Source organism: Arvicola amphibius, chromosome 2 (genome assembly GCF_903992535.2).
Source record: "Arvicola amphibius chromosome 2, mArvAmp1.2, whole genome shotgun sequence".
NCBI lineage: Eukaryota > Metazoa > Chordata > Mammalia > Rodentia > Cricetidae > Arvicola > Arvicola amphibius.
Window position 1 is genome coordinate 193,940,683 of NC_052048.2, and position 11,773 is coordinate 193,952,455.

At 47.6% G+C, this 11,773-nt stretch overlaps 1 protein-coding gene across 3 annotated transcripts; it reads right to left on the bottom strand.

The window, feature by feature from the left end:
* Nucleotides 1–208: 208 nt before the first annotated feature.
* LOC119807357 (U1 small nuclear ribonucleoprotein C-1-like) lies at nt 209–9,840 on the bottom strand. 3 transcript variants are annotated; one of them, XM_042054496.1, is made up of 4 exons: nt 9,487–9,840; nt 8,996–9,073; nt 3,265–3,839; nt 2,749–3,079 (listed from the first exon to the last, which is right to left on the bottom strand). In XM_042054496.1, exons 1-3 carry the CDS (start codon nt 9,545–9,547, stop codon nt 3,298–3,300), a joined length of 681 nt encoding a protein of 226 aa, XP_041910430.1. In that variant the 5' UTR covers nt 9,548–9,840; the 3' UTR covers nt 2,749–3,079; nt 3,265–3,297. The 3 variants fall into 3 exon arrangements, 2 of the variants coding, with proteins under 2 accessions (XP_041910430.1, XP_041910429.1); XR_006020742.1 differs by lacking the exons at nt 2,749–3,079; nt 3,265–3,839 and adding an exon at nt 209–617 and having other exon boundaries at nt 9,487–9,836; XM_042054495.1 differs by having other exon boundaries at nt 2,749–3,839.
* Between the last annotated feature and the right edge of the window lie 1,933 nt (nt 9,841–11,773).

Genomic DNA, 11,773 nt, shown 5'->3' on the forward strand with positions numbered 1-11,773 from the left:
TGTATTGGGTACTCAGACTCTCTCCAGTATTGTGTATATGTGTGTGAGTGTGCGTAGGTGAGTGTGTATGTATGTCTCTTTCTCTAACAACCTCAATCTTTCTTTGGTATAATAAAATAATAATAATAATAATAATAATAATAATAATAATAATAATAATAAAAAATAGAACAACTAAAACAACAACAGTTTCAGCAACAACTACTGCTACAACAACAACCAACACATTTTTGTTGTCATGCCTACTACCAGGCAAGTACTTATGATCTTGTCTGCCTTGCTTGGGCTATTGTCACACCAACCAAAGGGAGCTGGTAGATCCTGTTCACAAGGAAGCATGTTGAGCAAAACGCAGCCCGAGTCCACCTAACAGGGATTGGGTAGGTAGGTTGCAAACCTAGACTGTTTGGAAATCTTTGAATACAAAGCTCGACTCTGAGGTTTTTTCTGTCCGGTTCATTGTTGTTGGTTGGCTGGTTGGGTGGTTGGTTGGCAGGCTGGCAGGTTGGTTTCTTTCCGTAGTGTCTTTCGACATGACAACATGAAATTTCTGGTCGCATTTTCAGTTCAGGGGCTCACCAAGAATCACTGTCAGTGCTGAGGCGGGCTGATGCCCTCTGTGGAAGAAGAAGCCCATTCTGAGTCTGCTGCTCTGCACTGGTTATGCCCAGATTCGATTCCCTAGATTTTTGCATTTCCCTGTGCTGGGGCCTCTGGGTGGACACATCCCAGACAAGAGCACAGCAAGCTCCCTTTAACCCTCTGATCTAGGTCTCTGCCTTCGTTGGCTCCATGAGTTTGTTCTCCTCTTCCAGCTGTATTTCATGGAGGAGGGACACCTGTTTTTACTTCTCTCTGCATTGGCTTACGTAGGTTTCGGGGGAGGCTGTTGCTGCTGGGGATGGATGGATGCATGGATGCATGGATGCATGGATGGTTGGGTAAATGGGAGGAGGGGGTGAGTGAGGGGTGGATGGAAAGAGCAAAGGACAAGGCAAGGTCATGAGAGGTCAGAGTTCTAAAGCCAGCATGCAGAAGGCAGGAGGACCTGGATAAACTCACAGATAAAATGTAGGGATTCCAGCAACCTTAAGCATACAGGCAGGGTGCTTCTTTAACTGAAGATATGTATACCAGCTAACCCCTACCACCACCACCACCACCAACACCCCCTCCCCCAAATCTGGGAATGGATGTAGCTAAAAGACCTAAAAGGTAGCCTGAACTATGTCGAGGGCCTGGCTCAGCTTCAATCCCCAGAGTATTTTGTTTGTTCCAGACTCTCTGGCCCAAGGCCTTTGTCTTGAGCACTGACTGCTTCTCAGTCAGACCCCATCCTCATGGGAAGATGTCACCTGTACTCTACATAGGCAGCAGAGCCTAGGTGACCTCTCCTGCAGGTGCTCCCTGTAGGGCCTGGCCACACCTGACTCCTTCAGACCTTTACGTTGAACTCAGTGGCTACTGTCCCCGATGTTCAAGTAAATTTCTGTGTTTTCCTGTGTGAGTCCTGGGCACCAGATGAGAAGGGTTCCATCGACCCACACCACACACAGGATGAGTGAGGCCGCCCTGGGCTCATGAGCAGTGTTTCTCAGGCAGGGGAACCCATCTTGCACTTTACAAAGAGTTCCAACGGAAACACATCTTAAGCTTTGTGGTACACACGAAACTGTGTTAGTGATCTATCGCCAGGAAGCCTTTTCCCAAGATAGATGGTGGTGTGCTTCAATAGGCCTCAATAAATTGCCGGGCGTGTGCCAGACTCTCGACGTCTGAAAGGACACCGAAAACGGAGTCGTGCAGAACCAGGTTTCGTGCAGGACCAGGTTTCCTTCTTGCCTCACTCCGATCGTCACTCTGCGGGTCCCCGTGTCTGCAGAGCACCCCCAGCCCGGTCAAGTCTCCATCAAGTCTGAGTCCCCACAGGTGTGTGTGGGCGGGGACTCTGGCGGTCAAAGCGGAGGTGCTACCTCCTGGTACTGGACACTGGTTGAAGTCAAGCCGGCCTTGGGACCGGTCCCCGGTTTCCAGAAGAAGAGGAACCAGAAGGAAGGAAAAGCAGAGCTGACGGGTGTTTTCCGGCTTCTTGCTCTGAGCAGGAGCACGAGAGGGAAGAGGCATGGAGTGGCAGGAGAGCTTGCTCTCTTCCTAGTGACCGCCCTCTCTCTTCCTTTTCCCTGGACCCAGGTCTCCATCCGCTGAAATCCAGCCATCAGCTGCGGGCAGTCCCCGACCCCGATCCCCACCTCTCCCTCGACCCCAGCTCTCCTCTGCTTCTTCGCCTTTCATGAAGCCTCTTTTTTATACGTTCATTGGGCCTTTTTCTTTTCTTTTTTTTATAACTTTCGTTTGGTATGGATTGGTTTAAATTTATCGACTTGATACATGTTGCTTTTGCCAGCGGGGATCTTGCTGTGACACTGGGTAGGCCCAGATGGCATGGAATTTTAGTTGATCCTCCAGCCTCGGTTTCCACCCGTGTGCAGGGATTAGGGGTGTAAGACCCCACTCCACCCACTCTCCACTTTTCTCTTTGGTCAATCACTCTATTGCTCTCTCTCTCTCTCTCTCTCTCTCTCTCTCTCCCTCTCTCTCTCTCCCTCTCTCTCTCTGTGTCTCTCTTTTTCTCTCTCTGTCTTTTTCTGCCTGCTTGTCTGCCTATACATATTATCTATCTATCTCTCTATTGTTCACTATCTCTCTCTCACACACAAATAAACACACACAAACTCTCTCTGTCACACACACACACACACAGACTCAGAGTCTCTCTTTGTCATTCAGCCAGTCTCTTTCTCCCCCATTTATCTCTGTAGGTGTGTTAGTGAAGTTTGTGTGAGTGTGCGTGTATGTGAGTGTGTGTCTGGCTTTTCTTTTCATGGTTTCTGCCTTGCCTTGAAATTCTGATTTCTTTTTTGCCAAAGTGGTCATCCCAAGTGGTTCAGGGTGTCGTCAATCCAAGTCGACGGTCAAGTGGAGTCTGAGATTGAGGAGTTGAGCACCAAAAGGCATGGTGCCTGGGATGGGTGAGCTGGGATGAGGTGTCCGGGTGTGCTTCTCTGAAGATACAGACGACCTGGATCCAGACGGGAGGACGTCCCTGAGTTGTGTTTGGGGGCTTGGGCCCTGTGGTGCCGGGAGGCGGCTCCCGCTCTGGTCCCCCCACCCCAGCCCCACCCAACCCCTCGCCTCCTGGGGACGCGCGGCGGCAGGAGAGGGTCGCGAGGGTAGGAGGGTGGTGGTGCGGGAGAGAGATCTCACCGTGTCCTCCATTGCGTGTCAGCGGGTGTTTGGTCACCTGTCTGCTCCTAGCAAGGTGTCCAGGTCCAGGGCACCCACTCGCCCATCCCCGAACACGTCCTCGCACCCATGCAACCATGCAGCCATGCAGCCAGTATCTGTCGCGTGGAAATCCCGAAGCCACGGGTGTCCGGGGAGCCTACCGGATGGGGACCGTGGTGCTCCCGATGAGCCTGCGGGCTCGCTGGGGGAGGGTGTGCGGTGAGAGGTGGGAGGGGCAGGGGCTTGAGCTCGGGTTGGGGGGGGGGGGGGGCGACGGAGAAGAAGGCCAGCGGCAGTTGAGAGTTTGAGGTCTTGGTTTTGCTGTGGGCCAGTTCCTACCAGTGAGGAAGGGCGAGGCTCGCGGTGCCTGAGCGCGCCCGAGCGAGGGAGGCTGCCTGCCCGGGTGCGGGGTCCGGCGGGCGCTTCCTGAGCTGTGTGGTGCGGCTGTCTGCCAGGCGAGTCTGGAGGGCGACAGGGCCGGAGCAGGGGGAGCAGCGAGGAGAGAGAGACGCTGGGCGATGCGGCTGGGTGTCCAGGGCTGGGGCCCGAGTGGACTGTAGGAGAGTGAGAGGAGGCCAGTGTGAGCGGCAGGAGGGCGGGCGGTGAGCGGCGGTGAGCGGGTGTTCCCGGGCCGACCGGCAGGGGTCGTTCGTGCTGGCGCCGGAGTCGCGGGCGACGCAGTGTGAAGAGGCTTCCCGGGTGTAGGGCGCAGGGCGTCGGGCGTGAGGGTGTTGGGCTGGGTGGGAGGTGTGAGCCTGTCGGTGGTTTTGTTGTCTTGGTTGCGTGCGTTTGTGTGCGTGAGTGTGTGTGTGTGTGTGTGTGTGTGTGTGTAAGCGTGGAGTGTTGTTTTTGTGAGGAGGTGTTGATGGTTTGTGTGCGTGCGTGCGTGCGCGCGCCTGTGTAGGTTGTAGCGAGAGTCCGGGCGCGAGAGCAGGGCGGGCGGGCGGGCCGGCGGGCCGGCGGGCCGGCGTGGTTGTGAGCAGGCAGGGGGCGTGGCTAGGAGGGTGACGTAATGTGAGGGCAGGTTCGAGTAGGTCCGTGTGGCGGCGCCCTCTCGCCGGTTGTGGTGGCGCACGCCGGTAGGATTTGCTGAAGGAGGCAGAGGCAGGAGGATCACGAGTTCGAGGCCAGCCTGGGCTACACATTTTTTTTTCTCACCTACTCTTGCACAGCTCGCGCGACGCCCAGCCTCTGCTTCTCAACACAATTCACACACACTCACTGCTTCAAACACACCTCACCCTCAACAACAACAACAACGCCTACCCACGCACTCACACAATAACAAACATACTCCAACCACCCACCCTTACCATCTACACATCTCCAGACCTACACCCTGCCTGCCCTCGGGATACCCCTCACTCACTCACTCACTCCCACCCACCCTTACCATCTACACATCTCCAGACCTACACCCTGCCTGCCCTCGGGATACCACTCACTCACTCACTCACTCACTCACTCACTCACTCACTCACCTTCAGACCTTTCTCCCTAACCCTCATCTCCTCGCCTCGCCTGCCATCGCTCCCCTGGACAGCAATCCCGACACTTATGTGCACGACAACACACAAACACGCCTTCCCGTCGCCGCACCTGGCTGGACCCTCATTCCACCTGATCTTTTTGGCCTCGCTGCTCCCTAGCTCCTAATTTGCCAATAGAGCCCGGGTGTGTCTCTCGGTGTGTGTGTGTGTGTGTGTGTGTGTGTGTCTGTGTGTGTCTGTGTGTGTCTGTGCGGGGCTGGGAGGTGTGGGGTAGGGCGTGGTGGTGCTGGTGGTGCTGGTGGTCTGGTGTACTTCGGGACTTACCCCACATCCCCGATGGTCTCTTTGGCCCTGTCTTTGTCCCATTTGGCACAACCACTCCTTTAGCATTGGCCTTTGTTTCTTTGGGGGCTTTCACTGTCAACCCACGCCGCCTCATCCTTTTATTAAAACCATCACAATCTTGCCTCACTGTTCACTACCTCGATCGTTCTTTGGTTAAATAATAATAATAATAATAATAATAATATAATAATAATAATAAGCATAAAAACAACAATAGTTTCAGCAACAACTCCTGCTACCACAACAACCACTATGTTTTCGTTGTCATGCCTACTACCAGGCAGGTCGTTTTGATCTTGTCTGCCTTGCTTGGGCGATTGTCACACCAGCCACAGGGAGCTGGTAGATCCTGTTCACAAGGAAGGAAGCACGTTGAGCAAAACGCAGCCCGAGTCCACCTCATTGGTTTGGGTAGGTAGGCTGCAAACCTAGTCTGCTGCCCTGCACTGGTTGTGTCCAGCCTCGATTCCCTAGGTGTTTGCATGTGTCCCTGCTGGGGCCCTCGGGAGGACACATCCCAGACAAGAGCACAGCAAGCTCCCTTTAACCCTCTGATCTAGGTCTCTGCCTTCGTTGGCTCCATGAGTTTGTTCTCCTCTTCCAGCTGTATTTCATGGAGGAGGGACACCTGTTTTTACCTCTCTCTGCGTTGCCTTAGGTAGGTTCGGGGGAGGCTGTTGCCGCTGGGGATGGATGGATGCATGGATGCATGGATGCATGGATGGTTGGGTAAATGGGAGGAGGGAGGTGAGTGAGGGGTGGATGGAAAGAGCAAACGACAAGGCAAGGTCATGAGAGGTCAGAGTTCTAAAGCCAGCATGCAGAAGGCAGGAGGACCTGCATAAACTCACAGATAAAATGTAGGGAATCCAGCAACCTTAAGCATACAGGCAGGGTGCTTCTTTAACTGAAGAGATGTATGCCAGTTAACCCCTACCACCACAACCAGCCCCACCCCACCCCCCAAACAAAAAATCTGGGAACGGATGTAGCTAAAAGACCTAAAAGGGAGCCTGAACCATGTCGAGGGCCTGGCTCAGCTTTAATCCCCGGACTATTTTGTGTGTTCCAGACTCTCTGGCCCAAGGCCTTTGTCTTGAGCACTGACTGCTTCTCAGTCAGACCCCATCCTCATGGGGAGTTGTCACCTGTACTCTACACAGGGCGCAGAGCCTAGGTGATTTTTGTGCTTCTTAGGGCCTCGCAATTCCTGATTCCTTCAGACTTTTATGTTGACTTCTTAAAACTTTTTCATAAGAATAACTATTATCCCAAAATAAGGTAATACATATATTTTAAAAGTTTTTGTCAGAATATTAGCGGTCATATAGAATACAAATTCTAGAAAATGGTTCCTCTACCTTCCTGTCCATGATTTCAGGTTGAGTCTTATCAGTTTTCTGCAGAGAATGATGAGCACACCTAACAATGACCTTTGAAGTCTCTGAAAGGAGGATGGGGCCCCACAATGATGATTCTGCCAGGACTATCATAACACCACTAAGCTGACAAACACCACCTAAGGATCAGCTTTGGGCTACAAACTGCTCAGAACAATGTTGAGGTGGCTCGCTGAGATGGCCCAGCCTCACAGACTACTCTAGCCAGGACTTGAGACAAGCCCTGCCCTTTCCCATTACACAGGGACTGGACATCAAATGCTGCAGCCACTTCTCCCAGGACCTGACAATTAACCCTTTTTCTTCAGGATCCCCTAAAATGCTGCTAATCCCAGACAGCAGGAAGTAAATTTAAGAACACAGTGCCCACATTCCCAAGAGGCAGAGTGGGTGGTTTTGGTTGTTAAATGGGTGATGGATATTTGTCATTGTTTAGGGTAGTTAGCTAAAAGTTATTATTGGTAATGGTCGGAAAAAGCTAAACAAAGAAGATTAGATTCATGGTTCTTGTTTTGAAAAGAAAAAATGGGGAGATAAATATGATAGGATAAAAGGGTAGATTATTTAATAAGTTTTAAAAAGCAAACTACTTGTTTTAAATATTTTACATTGATATATAATCTTTAAATATTGATACAAATTTGAGGTTAATTTTGTTAGAAAACTGTGAATACATTTCTAATGTTGTCCAAAATATTGTACCTATACAGCTCACTTGGCAATGTAATGCAAATTTCTAGTCCTTGAAAGTTGTTATTACCAACTACTTAGAAGAATAAGCAAATGCAAGTTAGCAATTAGACACCTATACAATCAAACTTGTAGTCATATCAGGTATGTTTTCAAGGTCAAACAGAGGTATAATTAAGATGGATAGGTTGTCTTCAAACACTTCAGAGATATACGGAAAATGACATTTAAGATGTTTTAATAATATAGGTTCTTTTTATGAATGAGACATGTCTGCTCCTGGCAGCACCAATCTACTTTAGAGAAGATAATAGGCATAGAAGAAATTCCATATGGAGTTTACGTTCCTTGTGGCCAAAGTAAAGCCACTGCACAAGAAAGTGCTCTTTGCCTCGACTGCTGACAGTATGCTGTCCAATTGGACAAGCAGGACACAAAAGAAAGTTGGTGTGGGAGACTGGTTTGTATTCTGTCAATTATATTTTAAATAAATGCTGACTGGCCAGTAGCCAGGCAGGAAGTATAGGCAGAACCACCAGACAGGAAGTAGAGGCGGGTCAATGAGAACACGAGAATTCTGGGAAGGAGGAAGCCCATTCCTCTGCAGTCTTTGCCCAACCAAGTCACAGAAGAAGCAGCATGTGGCTGCCTTGCTGAAAAAGGTACTGAGCCATGCGGCTAACATAGACCAGAATTATGGGCTAATGTAAGTTAGAAGAGTTAATAAGAAGCCTGAGCTAATGGGCCAATCAGTTTATAGTTAATGTAGACCTGTGTGATTTCTTTGGGTCTTAACGACTGTGGGAACTAGGCAGGACAGAAACCAAAGAGAACAGAAAGTGACTGCCAAGACAAAGTAGGACAGCCCTTCAGAATATCCTGCTTCACAGAAACGTCTGTCAGATATGTTAGGACTGTAGGCCAAAGATGGATGCCCAACGCTGCATAGCAACTATGGGTGACTGTCCAGTCAGTTGTTTCTGTCATTTCTCAATTTTTTTGTAAGTCCCTTGCTTGCACTTCCTGCTTACTCAGTTAATATTATTTCCTTCTTGGATCTTGAGGAAGTTGAAGACTAGAGAGTTATAGTTACAGTTTTCCCTTGTTTATCAGCACTCAGAAAAATATTTACTAAAGAAATGTAAAGTGTATAAGGTTGAGTCATAAAAGGATAATTTTTGATAATGTGAATTAGATTAAAAAGTGAATTAGGTACAACACTTTGGACTCACCAAGATCGGATAGATAATGAAGTATTGTAGTGGGATTTCATTTGTATTTTAATAAATAAAGCTTGCCTGAGGATCAGAAAAGTAAAAAACAGCCACACTGGTCAGACTTACAGACCAGGCAGCAATGACACATACCTTTAATCAATGTACTCCTATCAGCCAAATTCACTCCAAAAAATGTATAAAGCTCCCAAACTATGTCATTTATCAGTTTGTGCCACATTGCGTGGTGCTGGGCAGATGGTGTGATTCCATACGGTACACAGTCTTCTTCTGGCCTCAGAATGGAGTCAAATGCTGCTTATGAGACTGAGCTTCAGGGTTTGGCTCAGCAGATGAACGGACTGCTGCCAACCCTGACAGCTATGACTTTGACCCCGGACCACATGGTGGAAGTAGGGAACTGGCCTGCGAGTTGTCCCTGACCCTCCCCAGGTGTGCCATGGCTCGTGTGCTCCCCCACATCCACACTTAAACTAAGTTAGGTTAAAAAGATTACATAAAGTCATGGAGAGGCCCAGTCTGAAAAATCGTTGCTTTATACAGTACTTACTTAGAGCAAGGCACAGGCTGAACTCAACGCTCCAGGGCCATTTGGAGGCAGGCATTTTCACTACTAGCATGCTATTTCCTGTTTGAGAGACTTGAGAGTTTGCTGTCGGGGTTTCTGTTCTGCCTGGTTTCTGTCCCACCAGGTCCCACAGCCCTTTAGCACCAAAGAAATCACACAGAGGTCTACATAGTCATAAACTGATTGGCCCATTAGCTTCGGGTTCTCATTAACTCATATAACCTTATGTCTCACAACCATCTATACCCCAGTTTCTGACGGTTCAATGAATTCAGCAGGTTACCAGGCACGCATGTGACACACGCACACACACACACTTAGGTGTACATGTGCGACTATGTGCACATTAGTGCAGATGCCCACTGAGACCCACACATTGCAGCCAGAATTTAGAGGTGGTTGTGAACCACCTGGTGTAGACTATAGGATCTGAACTTGGACCTTCTAGGAGAATAGGAATTGATTTTGTTTACCTTGGCTTCTGATGTCTTTCTTTTCTGCCTTTGACTCTTGTCGATTCATGCTCAGGAGCATCCAAGCTGCATGGGCATTTCCCTTCGCTATCAGTCGGTGTGGAACTGCACTCCGTTTGGTTTGGGTCTGATCACTGAGGTTTGGGGAGGAGCAGGTAGTGCTGAATTCTGGAGTAAACTATCCACGTGGTACAAGGACGACTTCAGGGAACAGGGCTCTGCTGAAGGAGTTAGAGGTATAAAGCTCGAGGGGTCTTCCTTCCATTGGGAAGACAGGTCCAGGCAAAGCCCACAGCCATCGGATAAAATGGGACCATCTGCTCAAGCGCTGCAGAGTCGCTCAAAGGGATTGGAGGACACGTACTACCAGGCGAGACGCTAAATTTGCATGTTTCTTTCCCAAGATGCTCAGCAAAAGTCAACAGCGTCAAGTTTTGAGTTTCACGGTCAGTAAATTTATTAATGAACATATACTTCCTGATTGTTCCATAACACAAAATATATACATCATGTGTATAACTTATACACAGCATGTAAACATTACCATCAGTGTAAAGTGTCGTCAAAAGTAGGCTTTAATTACCTCCAACTAAGCTGCCGGTGATTGGCTGGTCCGAAGGTAGTGAGTTCTTTCAGTTGATTGCTAATACCCAGCCCTTTATTCAGTTGGTTGTTCACAATCAGCCATTTATGACGATTGTTAGCTATTGTTCGCAATTGTCTAACAAACTGTTAGCAATTGTTTGCAATTGTATAACAATTGGTTGCCCTGTTCTCACTACAATACTTGACTAGTCTTTTCTTTTCAAGCTTACTCCCTCCCCAAATCATTTTTCTTAAAAATTGCAAAAATCAAATGGAAAATATAGTCTTTATTATACATCGTTAAGGCATAACATTTAAGACATAACAAATAAAAGGAATTTTATAAAACAAATGTCAGACCAAAATAAATAGTAATGTATTAAGAGTGAATGACAAAGATATTAAATGTTCTAAGACAGCAAAGGAAGGGGACTGGTTGACAATGAACATCTTCCTGCCTACTTCTTAACAGAAGAGTTGTTTTATTTAATTTCTGCAAAATTTGAATCATTTAGGAAAAGGAAGAGAAACGAAATGAAAAGCTTTGAGACATTAAGAATTTTAAATAATATCAGTATTACAGAGACTGACGTAGACAGAGGTTTTCTGTCCTGCCCAGCCCCCACAGCCATTCAGTCCCAAATAAACACACATGATGTTTATAGTAATTACAAACTGTTTGGCCTGTTGCTCAGGCTTTTTACTAACTAGCTCTTATGACTTTGATTCACCCATAATTCTTGTTTACGTTTAGCCACGTAGTTGGTATCTTTCTCAGGAAGGCATTCTCATCTTGGTTCCTCTGCGTCTGGATGGTGATTGACTCTCTTCTGCCTTTTCTCTTTCCAGAATTCTCCCAGTCTGCTTGCCCTTCCTATACTTCCTGCCTGGCTGCTGGTCAATCAGTGATTTATTAAACCAATATGAGTGCCAAATCTTTACAGTGTACAAGATGATTATCCTACCAGCAGACTGATATGTTATAACACTCAGCAAACAAAAATTAAGAGACATTTCAAAATTTTATATTTGTGTCATGTTGAAAGTAGAGCTGCCAAGACCCAATAATACCCCTTGGGTAAATATCCAAAGGATGCTCAATTGTGCCACAAGGGACATGTGCTCAACCATGTTCATAGAAGCTTTGTTGTCATAGCCGAACCTGGAAACAACCTAAATGCTTCTTGATCGAAGAATGGATAAGAAAATGTGGTACATATATACAGGTGGAGTACCACCACAGCGAATAAAATAACAGCAGCATGAAATTTGCAGGAAAATGGATGGAGGCTAGCAAACATCATTTTGAGTGAGGTAACCCAGACACAGAAAGACAAGTATCACCTTTACTCACTCATTGGTGATTTTAAACCCAAAGCAAAGAAAAGCCAGCCTACAAACCACAATCCCAGAGAATTTAGACAACAATAATTGGACACTAAGAGAGACTTACATAGGTATAGTCCTACATGGGAAGTAGAAAGTAGAAAAGACAAGATCTCCTGAGTAAATTGGGAGCATGGGCACCTTGGGGGAGGTGCACACATTAATCTTAGTGCTGGGACTACAGCCAGGGCTGTTGTAAGACAGAGAAAAGCTGTCTCAAAAAAGAAAGAAAGAAAGAAAGAAAGAAAGAAAGAAAGAAAGAAAGAAAGAAAGGGAAAAAGGTGTAAAAATACATGTCTCAAAAAGGAAGGAGTTT

Coding starts and splice junctions, on each gene's coding strand:
- LOC119807357 (XM_042054496.1), bottom strand. CDS start 9,547: ATGCTCCTGAGCATGAATCGACAAGAGTCAAAGGCAGAAAAGAAAGAC. Junction 9,074..9,486: donor GAAAGACATCAGAAGCCAAG/GTAAACAAAATC, acceptor TCTCTCAAACAG/GAAATAGCATGCTAGTAGTG. Junction 3,840..8,995: donor CAGCCTGTGCCTTGCTCTAA/GTAAGTACTGTA, acceptor ACTCTCCTACAG/TCCACTCGGGCCCCAGCCCT.